The sequence below is a fragment of the Aspergillus versicolor genome (assembly GCF_001890125.1).
Source record: "Aspergillus versicolor CBS 583.65 unplaced genomic scaffold ASPVEscaffold_11, whole genome shotgun sequence".
In the NCBI taxonomy this organism is placed as follows: Eukaryota; Fungi; Ascomycota; class Eurotiomycetes; order Eurotiales; family Aspergillaceae; genus Aspergillus; species Aspergillus versicolor.
In genome coordinates, this window is record NW_024467534.1 from 195,276 (window position 1) to 220,056 (window position 24,781).

Below are 24,781 nucleotides of genomic sequence, written 5' to 3' on the forward strand. Positions count from 1 at the left end.
TCCACACCGGCATCTTGTCCGGTACTTGGTCTGTACTCCCCAACTGCCCGGGCTATCAAAGTTGACCAGCCAGGACTGGGAAACCCCGTATTCCCCGCAAATTCGCCGCGGATTTGCCTTCAGATAAGACACGGTAGTCCTATTTCCAAACAGTAGTGCCATATGTGGCTCTACACGATGATAGGCCGCTACCCTGACGGAGTCTACTCTACGCCCGTAAGCCCTGAGGTCATCGAGGGAATTGAATGCCAGTCGCTGTTCAAGATTGCTCCCCTAAATAGCAGACTAGTACTCTTGTCCTCGTTCCCCTTTCCTCGCTGTCAAATCAATACCTAGGAGGTATAAGTATCTCCCTCCGTCAACCGCCGAGACCGCAACATAGTCCCGATCCATCCCCACTCAATCGATTGCCTACTCACGCTACTCCTTGCTTGTTTCCATTGCCGTACTTTACCATGGCAGACCCAATACATCCAGTGGTGGAGGTCCCGCAGGAAAAGTCATCCAAGATGCTCGAGGACACTCCCATAGCCGAAGATGCAGTGTTTGGCGAGATCACAGAAGAGGGCCCGAACTACAGAGACGTAGGCATATTCCACCGAAACCCAGACCGTGGCTAACATCGCTCAGGTTGGATGGATTGGTACGCTGGCTCTAATGATGAAGACTCAATTTGGCCTTGGTGTTCTCGCCGTTCCAGGCGTCCTTGATACGCTGGGTTTGATACCAGGAGTCATATGCATTTGTGCCGTTGCAACAATCATTACCTGGTCCAATTATGTTGTTGGCACTTTCAAGCTGAACCACCCCGAGGTGTACGGTATCGATGACGCCGGTTCCTTGATGTTCGGTCGGATAGGACGAGAGTTCTTTGGTGTTGCAGTCTGCATTTGTGAGTCTTGAATCCAGCTGCTGCCGTTATACCTGCCCTAACGCGTTGGTATGTTAGATTGGATATTTGCTTCAGGTTCTGGCCTATTGAGCACGTCGATTGGCCTGAATGCTGTCTCTGCACATGGAACCTGTACTGCTGTCTTCGTTGCAGTGGCGGCCATTGCGTCGTTCGCCCTGGCCAGCGTCCGTACTCTCGGAAAGATGAAATGGATTGCCTGGATTGGGTCGGTATGCGTCTTCGTTGCTGGTAGGTAGGGACCTCCATCAGCGCTTGCAGTGCTAATCTCGGCCAGTTATGATTGTCACTATCGCCGTTGGGCTCCAGAGCAGACCGTCTGCTGCCCCCAAGGAGGGACCATGGGCGTCGGACTATAAACTGGCCGGCAATCCATCCTTCACTAGCGCGATCTCCGCCGTCTCCTCGCTTGTTTATGCCTACGCTGGCACTCCTGGTAAGCTTTCAGAATATTTTAACATGCTCAGGACAATTGCTAACAAAAGGACCAATCTCTACTATACAGGATTCTTCCCAATCGCGGCGGAAATGCGTGACCCTTCACTTTACACCCGACCTCTTCTGATCTGCCAGGGAGCCATCACCGCAATCTATATTACCGTTGGAACCGTCATATACTACTACTGTGGCTCTTATGTTGCGTCGCCTGCACTGGGATCAGCCGGGGTTCTGATAAAGAAGGTCTCCTATGGAATTGCACTGCCCGGACTGGTCGTCAGCACGATAGTTGTCCTCCATGTAAGTTGTTAAACACTGCTTCTACACTGCCTTATCTGACTATATCAGTTCGCAGGAAAGTACATATTCGTCCGCATCCTTCGCGGCTCGAGACATCTTAGCGCCAACACACCGACACACTGGATCACCTGGCTGGGGTGCACCTTCGCCGTGACCATATCTTCCTACCTCATTGCAAGCGGTATCCCCATATTCAGCGATCTGGTATCACTCATCGGTGCTCTTCTTGGAACTCTCATGGCCATCCAGCCGATGGGGTGCATGTGGCTGTATGACAACTGGAGAAGCGGCAAAGACCAGCCAACTGTCAAATGGTCCCTGCTGGTCATTTGGAATGTTTACATCGTTGTCATCGGGTCGTTCCTCATGGTTGCCGGGACGTACGGGGCTGTCGTCAATATCATTGCTTCGAGCAAGGCGGCCTCGGGGAACTCGGCGTGGTCCTGCGCTGATAATTCGAACTCATAGACTGCCGTGTGTGCAGTGAGACGATTTATGGAACCGAAGCTTCTGGCTAGTGTACTATATGAAGGAATCAAGGGTATCAATATAGTTGACCGGCTATGAGGACATCCAGGTGTGCTGGGAATATCACATTCAATTTCGTATATAGCATGTACTCATTAACCCCAGAGACCATAATGCTAAGTCTTGCTTGTCCCCTCCTTCTTAGCACCTTCTGGGTCATACGCTGAGACTTCAATCTCAACCCACATCCGCGGTCCACCAAGACGACTAACTTGGACACAAGTCCAAGTTGGATGGTTATCAGGCATCCACTTCTTGAAATTTCGAACCATGGCGTCCTGTGCTTCTTCGTCTAAGGCGATATGAAACGAGTTCACCCGGTAAACCTGAGACCAGCCAGCACTGCCTGCGTCTTTAAGGGCGGTAGCAACATTTACAAAGGCTTGGTCGATCTGCTCTGGGACGGTCTGGGGTTGGGTCCCTTTATCGTCCACCCATCCGCCTATTTGGATTTTAGCCGGGGAATGTTGAGTGTTGATGTGGATTACAGCTTACCCTGGCCAGCACAGTGGATGAAATCCCCAGTACGAACGGCGGAGGAGTACCAGTGGCTCTTTAGACTGTTGGCGCCGAATCCTTTGTACGCGTACTGCTTCATCGACATTCTGTCGGTTCTTGAAAACGGGCAACCGAGATTTAGAAAATTTAATAACGGGTCAGGCTCAAGGAAATCGCTCTTTATTTATTCAACGGCTTGTAAATAGCAATCCAAAGTGCGAGGGCTTATATGGCAGGCACTTTCCACGTCATGGGCGGAACATAAACTCCGCGGTGGAGCCGAGTACAGATACCAGTAACCACATAGTTATGTGACAGTTTAGAGGAGACTGCACTCGTTTTATGATAAGATTGCTACCATTTTGGTTCTCGGGCCCTGATAGATGAATTTCCTTTCTGCATCGGAAAATGTTTCGCGCTCAGGGAGGCTGATCCCCAACCGCACAATCTATCTTAAAGGGTCTCTTCTCTCCTAATTGATCCTACCATCTCCGTTAAGATGGCTCACCGAGTCGAAGAAGTGATAATCCCCGGGTAATGCCCCGGCATTATTCAGATCCATGTCCAAATCAGCGAACGCCGGCCACTGGAGGAAATCATCGAGCCCATCGATATTATTCACTGCTTCCATAGGGCCCTCGATCGACGGAGCTGTCGCTTGAATCGATTCCAAGAATGCGGGATACGATAATTGCTCTCCCAGCAGGTTTGCGTCCGCAAGTTGTCCTATATCGAGATCGCGAGGGCCACCAGTGTCCTGCATCTCCGGGCTGACGAGATTCCAAGGTTCTGATACAATACTCGAGCTCGGTACCTGCATCCCTTCGCTCGATATGTTGTTACTTTTCACCGTATGTGGCAAATCGTGAGAATAAACACCGGGATATTTCTTCTCCAACGTTTCTATGAGACTCCGACGTATCCGTCGTGCAATATCCCATGAGATTGAAAGCTCTCCCAAAATATTCAACAATGTCTGAAGATCGCTATAATTACTTGTCCCGGATTCAGGTCCACTCTGCACGAGTTCCGCATGGATCAGGACCACCGCAGCCGAAAGCGAGCAGTGGGTTGCAGTAACCGGACTCTGACGAAAGGAGCCAAAGACTTGTTGGTACTTTTTTCCTATTAGGCATATTTGCTTTGCGGCCTTTATACTCATTGAGCTGGCCTTTTGTGCCAGGGTAACAATCTTCCCATGTGCATCAGGAGCCAGACCAGATGTTAAGGGCCTTAGAAGCAGGATGTAGTTGGTATGGTATACCATCAGAAGTGTATAAACCTGCGGCTGGGTATTTGCAGATGAAGACCGGTCAATACGCAGCTCTGATGGCAAGTCATAATACCATGTCTGAAGATCGAGGATGCGGGATTCTATAAAGGGCAGGATATCGGGGGATTTGCGATGGCTGGCGTTCGGGGCATATCTGCACTTTATTAATATTTGAACATCAAGACGCTTGAATATTTGGTTAATTTACAACCCAAGTATTGTCTTCTCTGTTATTTGCGACAAGCGGATTAGCGCTCGGAGGAGGAGAGTGGGAACGTAAGGATTGATGGCATCCGAACTTCCCGGACTTGGAATTGAAGGCAGGTTGAGTTTATGTTGAATTTCCTGCACATGTTTCAAAGGTCAGTCCTGTTGGTATAATAAGGGTGTACAGCGCAAACAAGTCAAAAAGGCACCGCACCAGCATTGTACAGACTCTGCCTGTGTAGGCAGCTGAAAGCTTGTCGTCACAGTACAAAGCCCAGAATATCTGTCGCCTTAATTCGATCTCCTCGAGGGTTATACACTGTGTTTCAATCAGAGTCTCGCCGTCGAGGTTAAGACCCATGTCAAGCGCGAGCCGGTTGGCCATTCCTTGATGAAGCCACGACGCCGCATCTTGGCCAGTGCTCTAGTCGAGAATATAAATTACTATCGAGTCTCAAATGCGCTCATTAGTAAAAGAGGATGTTGGCTTACTGTATATATTTCTATCATGATACCCAAGGCTTGAATGGTCGTTAGGCTGGGCCACTTCAAATCGTAGTGAAGCAGCACCTCAGCCCTCTCTATGAATGCAGACCCAGCGGTATTTGGATCGTCCGGGTCGGAGCGGACATCCAGCCTGTCGGTAAACCGGGAACCAAGGGCAAGTATACACGTCAACAGCAGCGGGCTGGAATATCGGCCACTATTCTTCTCGCTTTCCCGAAACAATCGCTCACTGACGACCTGGCACCATGGTTGCTGCCACTTGAAATACAGCGTGATGAGGTGTTCCTTGAGCTTTTCAGGGGTCGAATCCTGCCCCATTGTCTTCAAGAAGCTATCATACTTCATCCGAGTCATCGCAGGGTTATTGCAAGGGCGGCTGTGCGACGAGTTTGATGCGGAAGTACAGTTCGCACTCTCTCGCGGGGACTGGAAACCCAGACGGCCACTTGTTGCGCCATAGTAGCGGATCTCCCCATCTTGATCATAGTTAATAGACTCATCTAGGGAGAATGCACCTTCAAATGCTGCACTTAGCTCCTCCACACCAGAATCGTCAGGGACGCCAGATGCAGGAGCGGTAGCCTCGTCTTTTGTTGAGCGTAATGCAGCAATAGATGCATCAACATCAATCGAATGAGATCGTAGAATCCCTTCGAGCAGATCCATCCGTCCTCGTAGCATTTCCACATACGATTTCGGAGCCGGTCTGCGGCCATCCTCCTCGACCCGGTACTGGCAGCTCAACGACCGCACTTGACAGCGCGAGCATACCGGGCGCTGGCCATCACACTGCAAGCAGCCGTGAGTTTAATTACATTTACTTGCTGTGGAATTCAAGGAACGTAAAACACACCTTTGCTCTACGGCGCCGGCATTCATCGCAGGCCTTGGAGGTGTTCTTGCGCCTAGCCGAAGTGGCCGGCCTGGTGGCAGGTAAATCCATACCTGCTGCTCTGGATGTTAAGGCTGTAAATATCGAATTCCAGGACAGTAATCGAACAGCTTCATCTGTTCGACATTTACAGAGTCGATGTTCTTGTGTGGGGGCAGCCACAGCCACAGTTGTACCCGCCACAGTCACCTGACGTGAAATTGTGGTGTATCGTCACTTGGTGAAGTCGGTAACTTACATATGGGATACAGTACCATTCCCAAATAAGCTAGGTCTGTATCCTCCGGTGAAGCCCGCGGGATTCGGCGGATGGCTGGATATTCTTATTCTGCCTCGATGTATACACTGTGCATCACAATACAAAATGACTCGCAATTGCATGAATCTCATGACAGATAAGAAAGTGGACATGTCCTTGATTGTTGGCAATAGTATGTTTTGCCTGTGCGACTTGAATGTGACTAGTTCTCAAGCGAGCACTATAAATATATATCCACGCCGTCGAGGACTACGACACATTATTACCTTGTGACGAAATATGTCAATCCCGTAGCTTCAGGATTCTTGAAAGTTGAATAGTTTGTTTTGAATGATCTAAAAAATATATAGGTTGAGGTTTATTGCTTTTCTGCCTACGGTGGCCTATCTGATCAGTATTGCACTACTCCGTACATACAATAGAATGTGGGATGGAGATATCCCACTCCGAATACGTAAGCGGCTTATCAAGGTCTTATGCCAGGTCTTAATTGGCTAGTAAAATCATCTCCAATCGTGTGAGATACGCACGCTCAGATGAACTAGTCAAAGTTGAACTACGGCCACAATGCCCGATGCGGAGGCCGGATGGGGCCCCGGGCGGGATTGCCTGCTGCATACTATTTATTGTAGTCCAAGCTCTATATCATTGCTCATTCTCAAGCCACTCTAACTTCTCTTTCTCACGTTCCTCGTCAAGCAAATCTGTCTCACTATGTCAATTGAGAAATACGACGTTGCCGTTGTAGGGCTGGGTGCTCTCGGCAGCTCAGCAGCATACCAAGCCGCGATTAAAGGCGCCAAAGTCATTGGCCTCGAGCAGTATGAGTTTGGCCATGTGAAGGGAGCATCCCACGACACATCACGCATCGTCAGAACCTCCTACGGAGCCCCCGAGTTCGTGGCTCTCGCCCGTTCAGCCTACAAGGACTGGGCCGAGATCGAGCGACGGTCTGGTATGCAGATGCTCACTATCACTGGCGGCGTTGTCTTCCTCCCCAAGGACGGACCAAATGGTTCTCACACCTTCACCAACAGCCTGGACGCCAATGGAATCCCCTACGAGCTCCTAGATGCCCCCGAAGCGAATCGTCGATGGCCTGGCTTCAATGTTCCGGAGAGCGTTCATACCGTTTACACGCCAGACACGGGCATCGCCCACGCAGCCAAATCCGTCACAACGATCCAGTACCTCGCTCGCGGTGCCGGGGCCACACTCAAAGATCACACGCGCGTCGACAGCGTAATACCACAAGCCGGCGGCGGCGTCCTCGTCAAGACATCCAAGGGCGATTTCCACGCCAAGAAGGTTATTATCGCCGCCGACGCCTGGACCAACAAGCTCCTCAAACCGCTTGGAGTCGAGCTACCCATTACCGTCATGCAGGAGCAAGTCACATACTACAAGCCCAAGCGGGAGCACGAAGCCCGTTTCGAGAGCGACAAGTTCCCCGTCTGGATCTGGGGTGGCGCGGACTCCACTGAGAAGTGGTTCTACGGGTTTCCCTTGTACGGCGAGCCAGCACTCAAGGCTGGTCAAGACGCGGGTCGGAATGATATGACACCTGAGGAGCGTACCTGGGTTCCATCGGAGAGGCTGCGCAAGGAGCTGACCACTTTCGTCGATGGCCTGATTCCGGACCATGGGGAGGAGCTGCGCACGGTGACCTGCCAGTACACAATCACCCCTGATCGACAGTTTATTATCAGTCCGATGGAGAAGCACCAGGATGTTATTGTTGCGCTTGGAAATGCTCATGCTTTCAAGTTCGCTCCGGCTATCGGTCGTGTAACTGCTGAGCTGGCACTGGATGGGAAGACAACTGATGATATTTCGAAATTCGGGTTCCCTCAACCAACCACAAGCAAGTTATAATAAAATAGTACTTGATTAGCATAATAGGATCCAATAGAGTGATTCGGGATTTATATTCTCCGAAAAAGGGTGAATGTTGCCCGAGCCCAGATAGTATAAAACAGTAGTAAGTAGGACTTGCTTAGTCTGGTATTCGAATGAACAGCCACCAACCAGAAGGCAGTAGGCATATGCGGGGGATCTGTTTGTGAGCATATGTCATTTTATGGGGTTGTCCAGGGTAAGAACATGCAAATAGATATTGAAACGTGCAACACTAGATTAACTATGACCTCGCTATTCGTCAAAACATCATAAGCTAACCCAGTATCTTAATACCCATTATGCAGCTGTCCAAGGGGTACAATTATTCTGCTTTAGATTCATATACCAAAGACCTGATTGCTTAATCTTTACACTCGACCGGAGCCCTGAACCTGCACTGCGGGTCATATCGCTTCCTCACAGTCTGCAGCTTATCGAAATGTTGTCCCCAGATCTGTATCTCACGTTAGGGAGGGAGATCATCCCGCAGGTGCAAATGTTAACTCACCTTTCTCGGGTCATGGTAATCCTCAGCACCATTAGGTAGAATGTACACTTCTTCATCACTTCCCAATACTGCGGTAGGTATTTCGGTAGCCAGCTGGCGTGCAAGAGCCGCCTTTTCCTGGATTTCAGCGGCTGGACATCCAGGCCCAAAAAGGAGAATATGTTTGCTACCAGCAGGCCTGGGCCAGGCAACCTCAGATATAGGCCCAGGCGGATCTCGCTAGAGTGGATATCAATATAAGCATGCCGCAATATGCCAGCATAGGGAATGGTACTAACCGTGCAGAATACTTCAAAGATAAGGTACGTGGAGTCCGCAACTGCTTCGTCGATATCTTTAATGGCCTCCACCCACTTGACAGATTTAATGACAACCTCCTTTGTAATGTCCGGGAGCACGAAAGGAGCCCAGTACTGAGCCATCGTTTGTTTCACACTAGAAACGGTTTCTGGATCGTCATTAGTACCAAGCGTGTAAAAGAGATACTAAACATACTCTGTAAATCCGCCACACCTGCCAGTGTGCTCATCTTAGTTTGATCTATAGCACCAGGGATGTCCAACGCCCATTTGAAGCTTTCTCGGCCATGAGCTTCTCCATTAGCATCAAACGCATGAATCACCATCATATCCGACTTGGCCTCTGGGGCGATTGACTTGAGCACTTTTTCTTTCAGAACGTATAAGAACATTGTGACCTTGGGATCGGACTCGTGAGAGGCGAAGTTGGAGACGCCCTCGGCGACTTGCTCAAGATGCTCACTAGGGACTAGAATGGCACCAGTCCAAATATCTTGGGGATATGGGAACACCCGGAGCACAGCGCTGACGAGGACTATTGAAGTCAATACAGAAAACCACGGAACCGGGGTAGAGCTGACCTCCAACGCCGCCTCCTCCACCACGAAGAGCCCACATTAGATCCGGCTCCGAGGAAGCCCAGACTACCGATCCATCGTACTTGACGACCTTTGCATCGAGGAAGTTGATCGGGTCCGAGATGCAGCCAAACTCCCCGGAAAGCCACGACCAGCCGCCATTGAGAATAGTCCCACCGACTCCAACGGAAGGAGTTCGAGCGCCGACGACTTTGGTTTACGATGTTAGTTTTGATAAACTCATAGACCAGCTACTTACTGCCATATTCCGGGGCCTCCTTCTCTAGCCTTTGGTAGACCTGATCCCATGTCTGCCCGGCACCAACGGTGACCGACATCGACGACTTGTCGAGAAGGAATTCATCAAAGCAGGAAATATTCACCAGCACGTCCTTGGCGGACGCAGACATGAAGCCCTGGCCATAGATGGCGAAGTCGAGGTTTGTCGAGTATAGATGGGCGATGGTTTTGCTGAGGGATTCAACGGACGTTGGTCGCACGACGAGGCGTGGATTGCATTGCTTCTGCGCAGCCCAGGTCTTGCTACTTTCGATGTAATCCGGTGAGTCTGGACTAATTAATTCATCGGAAGACAGCAGCGACCGGAGGGTTACGAGATCAGTGTCCAAAGGCATTGTAGGAGATCGAATTTGAAATATTGTGGAGAGAGTAAGCAGCTGCCACCAGGCTGGCCAACTTTATATACGTCGCCGTCATCTTTAAGGCCTCCCATGGTTCAGACGGTGTCATGATCTATTGGCTTCTGGCCTGAGTTGCGCCCAGTTGACTGATTCTTGGCGGCCAGTATTTCGACAACGGGTTGGTTGGCAGTGGCTGAGCGAAATAGTCCAATAACAGCGACCCTTCAACCGCCATCGTAATCAACCAACGATATTAATCATCGCTACCTACCTAATTAGGTTAGGTATACACTGGTCCAGGGTTACACAAGCATTTTGCTCGATGTGGTCCAATGCATCAATGAGTTCTAGGCGCCGAGCGAGAACGATTGGATACAGCTGCTCCTTATAGCTGTGGCTCAGTTAACACAGCATAATAGCAGAAAGACGAGGCTGACTCGGCTTTGCTTTTTGAATACCTATGTCTGCGCCATGAACATAGTTGGCGCCAGGAGAGAATGCATTTAAAGGTAGCCATCTTCTTCTCTGATTCTGGTTCCGCGATTATTCTAACTCCAGAATAGCATTCTTTTTGCATCAGCTTATTCATTTGATCCATTCAGTAACAATGAGGCCGAATTTCGAAGCCCTCAGCACACGGTATCAGGAACTGCGAGCTGTTGAGGATAGTAAAGACAAAATCATCGAGGTTAGCTGACTGACCTAGCTCTTTAGAAGAGACACTCACTGGCCGCCCGTATAGGATTTGCTCGCTGGCATTAAGCAACTTGGTTTCGACTTTGAGAGGGCAAGGGACGATTATGACGACCAGAAAAGAGCCGCAGCCTCGTTGAGGGAAGACATTAAGGAACACAAGCACAATATTAATGCAATGAAACGGGCCCAGGTATGCTTGTCTATGCCTTCGTGTCGTTATGCCTATAGCTGATTCAATCCGATCGTGAAGGATAAATTGAGTTTCGTTTCTGTGATCGTCGACGGAGATGGCATGAATGTACGTCGTTCCGTCGCACCTATACTGGACAGCTCTGACATACGGCAGTTTTTAGAAGATCTTGTTCAAGGCGGAAAGGACGGGGGCGATAAAGCTGCCCGATTACTGCTTGAAGCTTCTGAGAGCCATGTTCAAAGCACTGATCCCGCTGCACCTTCCAATACCTGCTATAAGATCCGAGTATACGCCAATGTTTCTGGTTTGACTAAAGCTTATCGAACCGACAAGATCCTGGACCACGATCAGGACTTGACCTCATTTATCCAAGGATTCAATAAGGCCCATCCACTGTGCGATTTCGTCGATGTTGGGGACGGGAAGGAGTGTTCTGATGTTAAAATGCGAGGTCAGTCCTGTTATTCATTGCAAGCAGGAAATATACCTAACATATCTACAGCCATTCTTGAGCGAGACCTTGTTGATATTCATTGTCAGCGGGTTGTGTTTTGCGCATCTGCAGACAATGGTTATGCATCGGTCCTGCGTCAGTATCGGGGACCAAAGCAGGGATCAGACCACATTTCCTTAGTTGAGGGGCCGCCATTTGCGCGAGATATGAAGGATCTAGCAATATGTTTCATATCTTGGGTACGTGTGCATATAGCCCATGTAGCCATGATCATCACTTTACGCCAAGCCGCCGGGAAGTCGGCGATTTGGTGTATATCGCGAGGTCGAACCCTTGTTTCGAAGGACTTTCCTGTCGAGACGTTACATGTATTTCTGGCCATCGTTGTGCCTTCGGGACGAGTTGCTCTAACAAACACGATTGTCGGTTCGATGTAAGTATGCATGACATTCGTATGGTTGGCGTGAAAACCATTGAAGAGTATCAGTTACGTTAGTTTTTTTTTTTTTTTTTTTTTTTCCCCTGCATCGCGTCTTGTACTTGGTTATCTTGGAATAAGGCGGGGATATGGTAGGACATCCCTACTCAGCAGGGGAATTATACGGTATACTAGAGGTAATTGAATTCAAATAGGCCTTCAAAAGGTCCAACCCAACCATCACATAGTACCGTTGCTTACGGTATTGAGAAAACGGGTAGCCATCATCTATTCGCCGCCGAAACTGCGCCAATCGTGACCAGAAGAAACTTCCATTCTTTAACCAGACCAGCCCTCTCAGGTAAGGTCAAACCTACATCTATGTCTATATTGTGCGGTTCTTCACATGCGCAACCCCAAAATAACAGCAGCTTCCCGTAGAGATGGAGTCGTGTAACTTCCATCGGTACAATTTGGTATACCTGAAACACCCTTTTGCTCAATGTTACGGGATGCTACTTCGAAGTTCGGGGTCGTAGGACAGCAGGTCCAGGGGCAGGTCTCCACCTTTATTACCCAGTTTATCCCCAATGGTGGAATTCTAGAAGGATGATAGCACTTGATCAGTTTCACTGCTTGTGTGCTCTCGTCCGCCGTGTCGGGAATGTTCCCCTGCATTAACTCATCGGCAAACCCAAATCCCAATCCAGGACGAGGACCAATGAGCGGAGGCTCTGCAAGGCTGACTTCTATAATCTCCTAGCACGAATAATACTGGGATCTTTAAGTGCTTGACTGTTGTTTACATGCTTGTTTATGCCTGCCGAGGTTGTAGGGCTGGAATGACGACACGACTGTCCCCCGCCATTCTATCGCCACCGTTACCTTTAATATTGTTTAAAGTATTATCTGGCTGCCATGAAATGCAAATAAACTACTTATATGGGATAAATATCTATACCAGACATCTGTGTTGAGATCCCGTCCTCCTTCAAGAAATCTAATACCTCTACTACTGCTGTACCCTTGAGCTAAACGATATTCTCTTATAACCACCAGACTAGACACCGTCATATATTTCGGACACAATGGGTCTCTGCTTTAGCTTCCCTCGACGCCACCACCCCATGATGATGAGACCAGTCATGGTCGCTCATCCTCGTCCTATGATGGGAGGATTCGGGATGCCCATGGGGGGTATGGGGATGGGCCGTATGGGAATGGGTGGCATGCGCATGGGAGGCATGGGCATGGGTCCGATGGGTGGGATGGGTGGAATGGGATTCGGAGGCCCACGATTCGGTGGGATGAGGGGAGGGGGGATGTATGGAGGGCGTTGTTAGATTGAAACGATGCGTTCCAGTCAGATGAAGCATTAAGACAATAAACAATACTGAAGACTGCTGTTCTTTACAAATATTTCACCGTCATATTCCAAAGATCACAGAATGCGACCTTTTAGATATGCCATGTAGAGTATCTGATTCCAATTCTGTGATGAAGCGTGCGGTATTGCAATATAGACGTGGACTATTTACATCTGGCGTCTCAGCTTTTACAACTTCTCAATGTGCCCAAGTAACCACTCCAAGTGGCGATAGGTGACTCTAGGCTGATACTCCGGCTGCATATGTCCACTCTGGAACGTCTCTGCCCACATCAAGCCACGCTCAAAGTGCTGAATCCCCATAGTCCCCTGGGGCTGATCAACAGCAAGGCCATTATCCTCACGAACAGCCGCCCACTGTAGATCCGGTAGGTCAATGTAGATAGTTGCATTTGGCTCCTGCTGGAATCCCAAGTCTCCGTTCCAGGTCATGTTCTGGATAGACAGCAGAGTCCCATTGGTGATGATGATCATGTCGTAGTCACCGTTACTGATGAGGACGCGGTTGGTGGCTTCGATGACCTGGGGGAGGACCTTCTCGATCGGATTCACTGAGATGTCGCCCTCGCCCTCTGGGCCGGCCTTTCCACCCACAAACACGTTCTCGTTGGAGCAGATGGACCATTCGACTGAGTCCGGAGCATGCAGTGCTTTCTTCACATCATCACGGTCAAAGTAGACTGTTCCGCCCTGTGGTAGGTATGTCAATTCAGTCGGGAACGCCAGTACATCCCAAGTCAAAGGGCACATGAGGTTAATCTCATAAATATCGAAACAAGTATTCGTAGCAAACGCCTCGTTGTTGATGAGATCGAAGACGTCGCACTCTCCGTCGAGGAATTTCTTTTGTGGCTGCACGCCGGATGGAGGAAAGACGAGGTATTCGTCGATAAAGTCCTTGTAGCCGCATTTCTCGTGCAGAGTCTCCAGTTCGCTAAGGAAGGACTGGTTGAAGTTGAAGAAGTTGGCGTTTTCGACGACGAAGGGGACGGCGGGGGCTGCTTGCTGGACGTAGTCGAATTGGCCGATGCAGGGGTCATACACGAGGGCGCCTGCATATATTTAGTCTCGAAAATACAGTATCTGTACAGGGTTAAGTCATACCTGCAAGATCGTAGTATTCCTTGTCCTTCTGATCAAGAATTGCGGCGGAGATATAAGGTACATAGCGACCTGCATAACTCTCGCCAGTGACATAGATCTTGAAGTTCTTGATTCCAAACTCCTGTTGGAAATTCTTGAGGAACTTGACAAATTCTTCTGCGGTCTCCTCCTGCGACACTGCAGTCGGTACACCCGTGCTAAACCCTGTTCCAACAGGTTGATCGACCCTAAGTACCGTCAGCTCTGCCACAAATCACTTTCAGAGGCTCATACCATAACATATTCGTCAGGTTCACCCAAGAATAGGGATTCTCAACCGGTGCCAAAGTACCCGGGTGCCACAAGAACCGACCGTTCTCCTGGAAGAAGCCCTCGAGAGAACTACACCCAGGGCCGCCGTTAAGCCAGATGGTGACTTCATCAACAGGCTCCCCAAGCTTGGGCTGGAAGATGAAGAACAGCGATCGTAGGTCGTTATTCGCGTCAATCTTCATTGATCCCGAATACATTTCACCGATGTCATAGTTGACATCGGGGAGTTTGTCGACGAGGTAAGCTGTCAAAAACTATGTTAGCTGCTTGCCCTACTGGAACGGAGAGGCTTGCATACGCTGGGTCTTCTCGTTCAGGAAGCGAAAATCCTCCTTCGCAGCATTGTTCGACTCTGTCGCAGTTTGCGAAGCCCGTTTTGCCAGATTCAAGGAATCTCGAGCTCTTTGGCCAAATCGGCCATGAGAATTGGCCGATACATTGTCAGCGCACAGCGAAAGGGCTGCAGCCGTATACAACAAATTGAGTCGCATTGTAAAGAGCAACGGACCTAAAGAGAGGCACAACTCGACAATTAACAAAATCAGTCACACAATTCGATTTCCATCCTGTGGGGGAAACCTGGCTTTATAATTGCCTGACTGGGTGTGGAGTTGGATCGCTATCTCGACGGCAGATTGCAGCATCGTCGAACCAAAATAGCCACGATTGCCCCCCCACTAGCCGGATAGGGGCGCTTGTATACGGAGGACAAGGATGATTGATTGATGTTACAGCAGGCAGCGATCTAAGGAAGCCACCGCCATCTCGCGCGGGGTTGTGACACAGGAAGAGTTACGATCTTCGCGTTGATCAGGGATGGCCGGGAGACATCGCCAATGGCAACAGCCTGGAGCCTGCAGCAGACGATAAGCAATGCTACGTCGCTTGGAGAAGGCTTGACCGGGCTAAGCTTTAGCCTCGCAATCTTTGGTTGGTGTGGGTAAAGGCTGGTGATAAGCGTGATAGTCACGCAATATGGCGCTACTCGTTCCTGGCAGACTGTGTGTGTAAACAAGACTCACTATGCGTCTAATACAGGAATCTAATCTATTATACATATCTTTAATTAAAAATGCTACAACGAAAATAAGCCACTCCTCTTCTTCCCATGCGGATACACAATCAGCGCAGACACAAACAATCCCACCGTAATCCCAATCGCCGTCTGGATCATACCGAATCCCAAACTCGTTAAGGAACTCCCTGACGAACCCCCAGACGTATTAGCTGTTCCATTCTTGACAGAATCCGAATACTCAATGGCAGACAAGATCGACCCCGACGACGCCATCCCCGACGGCACAAGCGTAAAGATGCCCGGAATGGTCGAACTCACTGCATTCCCATGCCAAACGCGACTATACAGATTCGCCAGGAGCCCAATCGTAAACGCACCAACTGTATTTGCCACTTCAGATGAAGAGCCCAGTCTCTGGGTGCTGAAGTAGTTGGTCACATACCCTGCCGTCCCGATTAAGATCATGACAGGCGTACGGCGGAGTTTAGACTGGTTGATTAACGACGCGATGAGGCAGTAGACAGCAACAAAGGGAAAATGTTCCGTGTATGGGCTTCCCCAGACAGACTGCCTGGCGCAGGTTGTGTCGCTAGTTGCGTCGGAATCGATGGCGCCGTAGATCGTCGTGCCCACTGTGACGCCGTAGCCCAGGAAGAGGGAGTAGATGATGGTGTAGACGAGGCGGATAGAACCGGCTATCATTTGATGGGACTGTAGCTCCAGACTGCTACTAAGGACAGAAAAGCCGGGGAGAATCAGTGCAATCGAAGATTCAGTTATCGAGGCGTAGCAGAATATAGGGTCGGTATGGCCAGGGAGTCTAATACTGCCAAATGCACGCGCGATGAAGGATACCAATATTGCTGCAGAAACTTCAAATACATTGGCATACAACGGGGATCGAGGGGCGATAACGAGCTGCATAAACCCTACGCAGCATCCCAAGAAGAAAATAATAGGCATGTCGATAGGCCGTGCAGAGAACGCAAACGGCCCTACAGCAGCAGATCCAAGTCCATAAAGCAGGATCACCAGCCACCTATTATATCGCGGCTTTCGATCCATCAAGGCAGTGAGTTCCGAGATGGCTGTCTGCATGTCGACCATGTCGTGGGTAACACGTTTATAACAGTGGTGGACGTCCTCGAGGCGTCCGAGATCAAGGCCCTGCGGCGCGCGAATGAGTTTCACCTCTGCAGTACGAGTCACCGGGTCATCGAATGACATGATCATACAGCCAGGAAGGTACATGAATTGCGCTTTGATATCCAATACCTGGGCCGTCATCTGCATATACTCCTCCAGACGGTGGGTAGGGGCCCCGTATCGCATAAAGGCCCTGCAGAGCTGCATGATATACCGCTGTCGGAAGATGATTTCAGCAATGTGGACGGTCAATTTGACCTCTTGGCTTGGTTTACTGTTCTTTTTTCCTTTCCTCTTTTCGTTTTTGCTTCGTCCAATTGAGCCTTTTTTCTCGGCTGTCTCTCCATCGGACCTGTCAGGAGTCGACAAGGCGGAAGAACCGATCTGGCCCATATTCAACGACATCCGCACCAATGACGCAGTCGAAGTATGGTTCGACTTCTTGTGCCATTTCGTCGGCTTTTTCTTCGCAGACACAGCAGACGACAATAGTGCCGGCGTCGACTCTCTATCCGACTCCCCAGCCGAGTACATACTATTCTGGTGGGAGTGTAAACCACGCAAGTGAAGCAAAGCCGAGAGCACCCCCCCCAGGCAACGAAGTCACAGGCGCCGGCGCATTCCCAGCTGCCTCCACATCACTCTGAGGCTGCGGGACAAGCGTCGACGCATCGGATCCCGATACCGACGCCGCAGCTCCCTGAAGACCCTGCATTAACCTTTCCGCCTCAGCATGCACAGCTTCCTGATACCGCGACGCAGTGAGGCCTTCTTGCGAGCTGGCACGGACGATAGTAGCCAGCTGGTGATCGTCTGTTGAGCCTAGTTTCTCGGGGTTTACCAGGGACGCGCCCAAGCCAGATTCAGTCTGCGCGGCGGGCCGCCCAAGCATGTCGGCGATGCGACCTGTCTGCTCGCGAACATTGCGGACGGCACCACGTAGACGTTCGCTGCTGAGCAGGGACGTGGGCGCATTGGAGCGGACCTCATCCCCGCTCTCGTCGTGACAGGGCTGGTGTGCTAGAGCGCGCGATGGAGAGTTTTCCGACGGCTGCCCTGGGCCGGCATCGCCCGTGTGGAGACTGGAATTGCTCATTGAGCCAGCTACAGCCCGCTGCTGTAGTCACTGAAGTCGAGGCACGGTTCAAACAATAACACACCAGCAGGATCGAGTGACAAGAAACAGCCAGGTCAGGAGAATCAAAGGAACAGCCGATCTCCACATCATCTCTGATGATCGCGCCCGGACAGTCAGTTTGCGAATGAATTATGAACACATCCTATTGTTCCAGTGGGTCTATATTGCTGTTCCTGTCAAATCGCCGTTCAGCCCGTGGGCCACAATCGGCAGTCGGCAACAACCAGCCTGTTACAATTACAACAAGCCTTGTGTTCCCTTGGCCGATCAAGCCTTGGCTCTCATGTCATAATTCATCATACTATACTCTTTTAACTCCAATGATGTTTTGGATGTGGACATTCCGAATGTAAACAGACGTTGTGTTCGGCTTCAAATAGTGTTGCCATATTCGATCCTACTCCGCTAGAAATAAGCAGTTAAGTAATCAAGTTTGTCAAGTTGTCAAGTTTGTGAAGCACTATATATAACCCTTAATTCCACCTACATGGCGACTGCTGAAGGCCATCTTCCCAAGGCAATTACAAAGAGGTCGTGGAAGCCTCGGTCCAACTACATTCTGAACTATCTTCATGCTATGTATGGATTGTTGGAGGAGGCTATGTAATTTCTTGCGGCCTCGTCAGCCACAAAAGCTTGAAGTGAAATCATATCCATACTGATTCTGCACGGTTCTGGCCTATTTTGGCAGTAATCCGGCGAGATTAGGTTGTGTCGATGTCCAACCAGTGCAGTTCTGGATCGGACAGTTCGTGTAAATAATAATTTGTAATTATTTTTGTTATAGTACTCTCGATCAAACTAGTTCTGACAGGAAATGGCTGCCCCCTAGCGGCCTGGCACACATCAACCTATGGCGCAGCATACAGGCAGGACCCCATATGGTAGCTCCAGATTTACGCCGAATCGATAGAGAGCTTGTCGCCATCAACCTTCACCGTCGCCGAGTACGCCACACGTTTGTTGATATTCAATTCATCCGTCAGGCCGTGAAAGATCACGCGGACAGTATCCTGGCTGCCCTGAGGATCTCGCTGGAAGCTTGCACCGCCAGGGCCGATGAGCTTGCAGCCGAATTCATCTGTGGTCTTCAACAGCGGGTTCTTGACGCGCGTATAGGGGCCCGTTACGCTCTTGGCCGTCGCGTATTGGACATCATAGTCACTGCTGCCGGTGTAGTGGGTGCTGTAAGTCAGGAAGTAGGTGTCGCCGCGCTTGAAGATATACGGGGCCTCGAGTACATTTCCGTCGTCGATGCCTTGGCCGTTTACCTTGAGCAGCTTTTGCGCGTTGCCAACCCACTGGACACCTTCCTTGGGGCCAATGTTGCTCACCTCCCGGATCTCCAGCCGGTCCGGCAACTCCGTCTTGTACACGACGTACTGCTTGCCGTCGGTGTCTTTGAACCACGCCGGGTCAATAACGCCCGATGCAGTGCTGTTACACTGAACGAAGTCGTTCACCGGGTGGTACACACCCGCGATCTCGTCGCTAATGGCGGCTCCAATGCAGTGCTGGGCACTGTCCGTGCTGATGGTCTCTTTGTCGAGCGCCGCAAAGTACCTGCCCACGGTGTTAGCTAGATTTTCTTTGTTCACACTGGCAACACTGCTTGTTCCGTACATCACAAACTTGCTGTCGGAGCTTCGCTGGAATACATCCGGTGCCCATAAGCCGTACGATCCGGTTTGCTGTGGTCCTGCCCATGTCGACTCATCGATGGCCAGGATTGGGCCATCGAGTTTGGTCCATCCGCTCTCGAACTCTGTGGATTTTGCGCCTTGGACATCTTTTCCATCGGACGTGCCGAAGGTGTACCATGAGCTTTCGATATAGAGGATAGCTGTCGGTGGTGTTAGTGTTGGCGTCCTGGGAGACTCTGTCGCTTGTCGGACTCACATGGGTCTGGGAAAGAAGGGCTCAGGAATGGCCCCGATATGCCCTGGCATTGTTCGGCGGGTATGCCTTGTCTTCGGGCTGTTGATGAGAGAGGAGACGACACTGCGGACGCAGCAAATAGTGCCGCCAGCGCGAGAGGCGAGCGGAGCATGTTGTATAATGCCACTGGTGATCGATGATTCGGGAGAGAGGAATGCGAGGGGAATTGAGCAAGGGTGGATTCTGTACTGGAAAAGTCTTTGTGGCAAATGTATAATATGAAATACTGATTGGGATTCTATATGTATAGGCGTTGGAGGCCATGGCCCCCGAGAATATGCACACAGCCTCCCCCGTCAACACTAGAGATACATCAGGCCAACCCTCGTAGGGATATGGCCGTACAAAGCCGCGGATCGGCATGAATGGCCAGACTGGAAGGATTCTCGTCACGCTGGACCTTTGGCGACTAACATAGGAGGCCTACTGTCGAGAGGACCCAATCAATAGACTTGGATGATGTTCGTTATCGAGGCTGGTGGGGTTACTGGAGGTTGATAATAGGGTGCCTTAAGGCCCGCAAACAAGGGCTCCAGATGTAGATCAACTCTCGGCAAAGTCATCTCCTGTAAGACAAGCTTATAGACAGCTTTTATAAGGGGATGGCCTTTGGATGGTAGCAACGGACTGATGGAGCATGTGGCGATGAACAATCTCTCCATAACTAATCATTGGGGAGGAAGCTGCATTTGGTATACAGTAGTATCCATTCAGCCTCGCCGGCAAGGCTGAGGTCGCCATTTATCCGCGAGCACAGCCCGGTTTCATCCAATGCATTATCAAACCGCCACTCATGGACGTGAATCACAATGGCTAGTGAGGATAATCCATGCAAACAGAAAGCACAGTACATCGAAAACAACTAAGCAGCAAGACGCTATTGTTGACAATAAAGATATGACAGTGATGCAGTAGAAAGAGCTCAAGTGTGTGGAAACGGTAAAATAAAATAAGCGCATCTAACTAAATACTGAAATCCAACGTCTCGTACATGTATAAGTCTGAATGTAACTTTATATCGCCGTTCTAACACCGCAGATAACCACTGATTTGTGAGCCAAGAGAGATGCCCTTTAGAATCGCCAACTATGAAGGTTATCAGTACAGAGCCGATCGAGATCAAGCTTGAGTACCTTCAAATGATTACTATGAAGACAGCATTGGAACTCAAGACTCAACTGCTGTAACACAGATGCAGATAAAGTGACCAAACCAGGCACAATCAAGCCTCCTCTCGAGACGAGGTGGCGAGCAATTGCGTGGGAACCAGCAACTTGGAACCCTTAAGAGCCAACTTAACTGGCACAACTATGACGATCAATCGAGGTATCCGTTGGGACATGGTTAACTGGATCCGTCCTTGTTTGCCAACTCCGCAGCCGCAATTTCGTTTACTGGCAACTCGTATGTTAACCTTCCCTCACCCAACTCAACACGCTCCTCAGCAGACATCTCAACGCGCTCCTGAGCAGAGAGTTCAGCTCCTTGCTTTGCCGCACCCTCACTCGATAGCTCCGCCGCCGATGGTTGGCCTCGATCCTCCCTTGCCTTTGTCGCGGGTCGGGGGGGCGGCCGGCGTCGTTTCCACAGCATGAATCCCAATAGTAACAGAACCATCGGTACCCCCACGCCGACCCCAATACCAATTCCAATTTTGGCGCCCGATGAAATCCCCCTTCCCGTACCTGGGGGGCTCGAAGACGGGAGACTGGTAGGGGCTGTCGCGAGTGTAGTAGAAATAGACCGACTGTCACCAGTCACGGTCAGGGTCACAGTCGATTCCGCAGTGGAGAATGTAGGCCGGATAGAGGAAGCAGACGTCGGAGTACCTGTATCTGTGCTCGTAGTAGTTGCCGACCTGCTCCCGGATCCAGTAACTATGATCAATATCTGGTTCGTGGTGGTATCCGGGTCGCCGCCACCAGGGCCGATTAACAGGGTATAGGTGGTTCCATCCTCACCGGAGTCTGGCTCGAGGTCTGGCGTTGGTGTCCATTTGTATTTGCCTGAGTTCGGGATATCCTCTATATCTAGAATTCAGTGGAGTGCTCTGCGTAGCGGATGTGGTTTAAGAGAATATCAAGTAGACGCACCGGCGATTGCGATCGTCCACCCAGCGCCTCCATCTGAGTGTCGCAGCCACAGAGTTACTTTGCCTTTCGTGGTTGGATTCCACTCGATCGTTGTGGGCTTTCCCACGGTGAATGTCCAGCCATCGTCTGGCGGAGTAAAAGGATTATCCATAAACATTACCGCGCATCATTGGGTCTGTCAGCTATCAATCATGGCAGAATGTTCGTTATAAACATGAGACAAGATTCGGAACACTTGTTAGACCAGCAGATACGAGTTCTTGAGGGAGAGACCGCATTTATAATAAGTATCCGTTAAATGACGATCGCTCACTTCACGACGTGATGCATGATTAGGCTCTTGGCTTCGCTTAGCAGTGCGACTTATCTGGGGTTGGCAGACTGATCAGACCCTTGAAAGTGGGGGTGCCTCGTATCCAGCATATCCAGTCGTGATGCTATATTTAACCCTGCATAGATGCCAGCAGCACCGACGTGGGATTGACTGTTGAAACTTACGAGGACGCGATGGCATGGTTGGTTGTAACCCGACTCCGAAGCAAAGCCCAAACTATCGTGTTCCAGTACCGGGCACATTTCACCCACGAGCAGCATCATCTCCTTTGCTTGTGGACCCGTCGACATGTAAGACCTTAACAACTAACTCTTCGTGGCACTGCACTCCACCCTAATTATGGCTATCTGGTGTGGATGCCGTGGAGGGTGAAAATCTCCCCTTCAGATTGCCATGATCGAGGGCCCGACAGTCCTGCTCAGGAGGTACAGGCCGCAACGCGGGTCACATTAGGCCGACGCCCTGGGACTATGTCAGAGACAAAGAAGCCGAGGCAGCCAAGATAGTCAAGTTCAGGGCGCGCCATTACCAGGAGTACCTCAAGGTCGTAAATGAGGATTAGACGATGCTGTCGAGGGGCGCAAAGTCGATAGTATCCACGCGTGGTTTACCAACGAATCGTTCAGCAGCGCAATAACCCAACGCACTACCGATGAGAACCATTGCTCAGTTTCACAGTTCTCTGTGATCTTCCTACCAATACCTGTTTATTATCCCCTCATACTGCGCCGAAATGCGACCTTCTATAGCTATCCTGCTCCTAGCAGCTGCCACAACCTCTGATGCCAGACACCGCCAACCTCGCAAATATGAAACTGGATGATGATTATCGTACTCGAGAGCACCATCATCAAAAAGAGCAGGAGCCGCCGTTTACAATCGATTTGCTCAATATCCCAGCAGCCGAAGAAGCCAAGGCCAAACGGGAGGTACTCTTCCCTTCCACGTATCGGACAGAACTTGCCGAGCTACAACTTGTTAAAGATAACTAGAATGGCTTCCTGGACGCAGAGCTCTCGGTCGCAAAGCTTGACAGCATTTATGACTATCTGTGGCTTGCCGGACTTCCAGTGCCGCCACAGCCGTTACACTACCAACTGGTATTGCAGCGTGAGATAGTCATCTGTGAGAAGATGGATATGCATCTGGTATGCGACCATGGACGGATCTTTATCAAACCTATTCCGCTGTTTCTGCTGTCTCCTGCCTTTTGGGAGACTAGCCTGCAGTGTGCCGAGGGTTGTGACTGCTTTCACAGTGAGAATTACAGTCAGTCGATATCCCCTACCACTATAGTAAGTTTTGATATAAGCTCACACACAATAGGACAATGCAAGACAAAGTCGCAGAGGACTATTGCCCTGGGCTTCCTCTTTACATACACAGTCCTCATCTCCTCACAACACGACTTTCGCCTCGCTCAGCAGGTCCATCTTCTCCCTGACGAACGCGAAGGTACCGGTGTCAACTGGAATAGCTGGCAGGTCTTCGCCGAGCAGATATTAACATCATCCTCAGCCTCTATCTACGAGGACATCCACCGCCGCTTCCATTACGGCGAACTCCGCGCAAACCGCCTAAACGCAATCTGTCTACTAACCAGACAAATGTACTTCCTCGACCAATGGTCCGACTACAACCGCGCTGCCTGGCTCACCACAACGACTATTTGTTTTGCACTGGCGCTTTCCGCAATGCAGGTGGGGTTGATGACGGAGCGGCCCGATGAGGGCAGAACGTACATCAGAGTGGCGCATTGGTTCAGCGTTTCGGCAATTATTGGGGTCATTGTTGGCGGTGTCCTTATCGCTTCTGTTACTGTTCTAGTTGAGCTTGTTAATTGGAGGGTTCAGAAAATGAAGGCCAGGCGGCGGTTCAAGCTTATTATGGGGGCAGTTGCTGAACCCCGTCTTCAAACGACTGCGGCAAGGCAGGGACTTGCATATCATGTTTCCCCCCGAAGGAGATGACTGCCCATCAAGATACTGCGATCAGCGATACATAAGTCATATGCTCTTCCTAGGCTCCGGTCGAATACTGTCTGAGGTGGTGGCGTTATGATCCTCTCTGATATATAATCCCAAGGTCAAGAGATCACGGATCAACACACAGGAATAACCCGAAGTACACCTGCACTAGATGGTAACCAGTATAACTAGCATCCACATTGAATAAATACTATCGTTGAGTCTCCTTTAAGTCTAACTAGTACATACTGCCACTTCGACCGCAGTATTATATATTTCGACATATAAACTATCCAGACCACCAAGAAGACTTCTTCCCCTGCTTCGCCCACTGATTATTGACCTGCACAGCGAAACCTACTCATTTTTAGCTTCAACCCACGGGAAACCAAGACACACTTACTGCTGTTCTCGCACGTCTGACAAGAATTCACATTCGTCTGCCTCCACCTATTACAGCCTTGTCTCTTGCACGTATCTACCAGCACCGGCAGATCAGCTAGGGACCCAGGAGGTCACATTATATGGAGAATAACTCACGATTACTGCAGTAATCAGAACCCGGTGCAGGCCCGTACGGACAACCACCTGATTTACATGCTATGACGACAGGAGCGAGGACCTGAGCTGGTTGAACAACATAGCCCTGTTGAACTTGGTATGTTGCTTGTGGCCTTGCGGGAGCCTGCGGCTTTGACTTTTTCGGTGCCATTTGGGTTGTTGCTGACTTGGAAGGGGTGGTTATGAAGAGTGGATTTGAATAGCAATGCTAATTGTTGCGCAGAGTAATTGACGTATATATAGCCCCAAGAGCTGCCTATGACGTGATGTAGAGTATACTACTCT

At 50.2% G+C, this 24,781-nt stretch overlaps 12 protein-coding genes across 12 annotated transcripts; 5 read left to right on the plus strand and 7 right to left on the minus strand.

Annotated features, from left to right (window-relative positions):
- Window positions 1–93: 93 nt before the first annotated feature.
- Window positions 94–2,297, plus strand: ASPVEDRAFT_327633 (uncharacterized protein). The gene is made up of 6 exons (XM_040810644.1): window positions 94–584; window positions 631–892; window positions 950–1,141; window positions 1,188–1,346; window positions 1,416–1,648; window positions 1,697–2,297. Exons 1-6 carry the CDS (start codon window positions 456–458, stop codon window positions 2,114–2,116), a joined length of 1,395 nt encoding a protein of 464 aa, XP_040672279.1. The 5' UTR covers window positions 94–455; the 3' UTR covers window positions 2,117–2,297.
- Window positions 2,293–2,774, minus strand: ASPVEDRAFT_140141 (RidA family protein; the record flags this gene model as incomplete). The annotated part of the gene is made up of 2 exons (XM_040807631.1): window positions 2,293–2,618; window positions 2,672–2,774. 2 exons carry the CDS (start codon window positions 2,772–2,774, stop codon window positions 2,293–2,295), a joined length of 429 nt encoding a protein of 142 aa, XP_040672280.1.
- A 372-nt stretch (window positions 2,775–3,146) lies between these two features.
- Window positions 3,147–5,604, minus strand: ASPVEDRAFT_140372 (Zn(II)2Cys6 transcription factor; the record flags this gene model as incomplete). The annotated part of the gene is made up of 5 exons (XM_040807651.1): window positions 3,147–4,101; window positions 4,156–4,292; window positions 4,369–4,578; window positions 4,647–5,450; window positions 5,515–5,604. 5 exons carry the CDS (start codon window positions 5,602–5,604, stop codon window positions 3,147–3,149), a joined length of 2,196 nt encoding a protein of 731 aa, XP_040672281.1.
- A 922-nt stretch (window positions 5,605–6,526) lies between these two features.
- Window positions 6,527–7,687, plus strand: ASPVEDRAFT_32817 (uncharacterized protein; the record flags this gene model as incomplete). Its single annotated transcript, XM_040810648.1, has 1 exon — window positions 6,527–7,687. One exon carries the CDS (start codon window positions 6,527–6,529, stop codon window positions 7,685–7,687), a length of 1,161 nt encoding a protein of 386 aa, XP_040672282.1.
- Window positions 7,688–7,767: 80 nt separating this feature from the next.
- Window positions 7,768–9,846, minus strand: ASPVEDRAFT_45890 (FAD-binding oxidoreductase). Its single transcript, XM_040813415.1, has 6 exons — window positions 9,356–9,846; window positions 9,100–9,306; window positions 8,715–9,053; window positions 8,498–8,667; window positions 8,220–8,438; window positions 7,768–8,165 (listed from the first exon to the last, which is right to left on the minus strand). The coding sequence occupies exons 1-6, from the start codon at window positions 9,729–9,731 to the stop codon at window positions 8,073–8,075; spliced, it is 1,404 nt and encodes a 467-aa protein (XP_040672283.1). The 5' UTR covers window positions 9,732–9,846; the 3' UTR covers window positions 7,768–8,072.
- Window positions 9,847–10,213: 367 nt separating this feature from the next.
- ASPVEDRAFT_154545 (uncharacterized protein) lies at window positions 10,214–11,604 on the plus strand. The gene is made up of 6 exons (XM_040808413.1): window positions 10,214–10,246; window positions 10,301–10,425; window positions 10,480–10,623; window positions 10,684–10,731; window positions 10,780–11,077; window positions 11,129–11,604. Exons 2-6 carry the CDS (start codon window positions 10,345–10,347, stop codon window positions 11,515–11,517), a joined length of 960 nt encoding a protein of 319 aa, XP_040672284.1. The 5' UTR covers window positions 10,214–10,246; window positions 10,301–10,344; the 3' UTR covers window positions 11,518–11,604.
- An 812-nt stretch (window positions 11,605–12,416) lies between these two features.
- On the plus strand, window positions 12,417–12,976 carry ASPVEDRAFT_45892 (uncharacterized protein). The gene has a single exon (XM_040813416.1). It carries the CDS (start codon window positions 12,587–12,589, stop codon window positions 12,839–12,841), a length of 255 nt encoding a protein of 84 aa, XP_040672285.1. The 5' UTR covers window positions 12,417–12,586; the 3' UTR covers window positions 12,842–12,976.
- A 77-nt stretch (window positions 12,977–13,053) lies between these two features.
- On the minus strand, window positions 13,054–14,792 carry sxa2 (putative pheromone processing carboxypeptidase (Sxa2); the record flags this gene model as incomplete). Its single annotated transcript, XM_040818175.1, has 4 exons — window positions 13,054–13,937; window positions 13,990–14,216; window positions 14,263–14,545; window positions 14,600–14,792. The coding sequence occupies 4 exons, from the start codon at window positions 14,790–14,792 to the stop codon at window positions 13,054–13,056; spliced, it is 1,587 nt and encodes a 528-aa protein (XP_040672286.1).
- A 584-nt stretch (window positions 14,793–15,376) lies between these two features.
- On the minus strand, window positions 15,377–17,693 carry ASPVEDRAFT_65209 (threonine/serine exporter family protein; the record flags this gene model as incomplete). Its single annotated transcript, XM_040815781.1, has 4 exons — window positions 15,377–16,757; window positions 16,818–17,005; window positions 17,073–17,477; window positions 17,643–17,693. The coding sequence occupies 4 exons, from the start codon at window positions 17,691–17,693 to the stop codon at window positions 15,377–15,379; spliced, it is 2,025 nt and encodes a 674-aa protein (XP_040672287.1).
- Window positions 17,694–18,499: 806 nt separating this feature from the next.
- On the minus strand, window positions 18,500–19,653 carry ASPVEDRAFT_87826 (glycoside hydrolase family 43 protein; the record flags this gene model as incomplete). The annotated part of the gene is made up of 3 exons (XM_040818176.1): window positions 18,500–19,166; window positions 19,227–19,446; window positions 19,503–19,653. 3 exons carry the CDS (start codon window positions 19,651–19,653, stop codon window positions 18,500–18,502), a joined length of 1,038 nt encoding a protein of 345 aa, XP_040672288.1.
- A 793-nt stretch (window positions 19,654–20,446) lies between these two features.
- Window positions 20,447–21,895, minus strand: ASPVEDRAFT_154548 (GPI anchored serine-threonine rich family protein). The gene is made up of 2 exons (XM_040808414.1): window positions 21,635–21,895; window positions 20,447–21,565 (listed from the first exon to the last, which is right to left on the minus strand). Exons 1-2 carry the CDS (start codon window positions 21,789–21,791, stop codon window positions 20,886–20,888), a joined length of 837 nt encoding a protein of 278 aa, XP_040672289.1. The 5' UTR covers window positions 21,792–21,895; the 3' UTR covers window positions 20,447–20,885.
- An 882-nt stretch (window positions 21,896–22,777) lies between these two features.
- On the plus strand, window positions 22,778–23,938 carry ASPVEDRAFT_87828 (uncharacterized protein; the record flags this gene model as incomplete). Its single annotated transcript, XM_040818177.1, has 3 exons — window positions 22,778–22,897; window positions 22,961–23,237; window positions 23,295–23,938. 3 exons carry the CDS (start codon window positions 22,778–22,780, stop codon window positions 23,936–23,938), a joined length of 1,041 nt encoding a protein of 346 aa, XP_040672290.1.
- Window positions 23,939–24,781: the final 843 nt, after the last annotated feature.

Bases quoted from the DNA above. Each gene is read 5' to 3' on its own strand.
- ASPVEDRAFT_154548 (XM_040808414.1), bottom strand. From the start codon at position 21,791: ATGTTTATGGATAATCCTTTTACTCCGCCAGACGATGGCTGGACATTC. The intron at 21,566-21,634 runs GTGCGTCTACTT...TTCTAGATATAG, and splicing joins GTGGACGATCGCAATCGCCG to AGGATATCCCGAACTCAGGC.
- ASPVEDRAFT_327633 (XM_040810644.1), top strand. From the start codon at position 456: ATGGCAGACCCAATACATCCAGTGGTGGAGGTCCCGCAGGAAAAGTCA. The intron at 1,347-1,415 runs GTAAGCTTTCAG...TCTACTATACAG, and splicing joins TGCCTACGCTGGCACTCCTG to GATTCTTCCCAATCGCGGCG. The intron at 1,649-1,696 runs GTAAGTTGTTAA...TGACTATATCAG, and splicing joins GCACGATAGTTGTCCTCCAT to TTCGCAGGAAAGTACATATT.
- ASPVEDRAFT_45890 (XM_040813415.1), bottom strand. From the start codon at position 9,731: ATGCCTTTGGACACTGATCTCGTAACCCTCCGGTCGCTGCTGTCTTCC. The intron at 9,307-9,355 runs GTAAGTAGCTGG...CGTAAACCAAAG, and splicing joins GGAGGCCCCGGAATATGGCA to TCGTCGGCGCTCGAACTCCT. The intron at 8,668-8,714 runs GTATGTTTAGTA...ATGACGATCCAG, and splicing joins AGGTGTGGCGGATTTACAGA to AAACCGTTTCTAGTGTGAAA.
- ASPVEDRAFT_45892 (XM_040813416.1), top strand. From the start codon at position 12,587: ATGGGTCTCTGCTTTAGCTTCCCTCGACGCCACCACCCCATGATGATG.
- ASPVEDRAFT_154545 (XM_040808413.1), top strand. From the start codon at position 10,345: ATGAGGCCGAATTTCGAAGCCCTCAGCACACGGTATCAGGAACTGCGA. The intron at 10,624-10,683 runs GTATGCTTGTCT...CCGATCGTGAAG, and splicing joins ATGCAATGAAACGGGCCCAG to GATAAATTGAGTTTCGTTTC. The intron at 11,078-11,128 runs GTCAGTCCTGTT...ACATATCTACAG, and splicing joins TTCTGATGTTAAAATGCGAG to CCATTCTTGAGCGAGACCTT.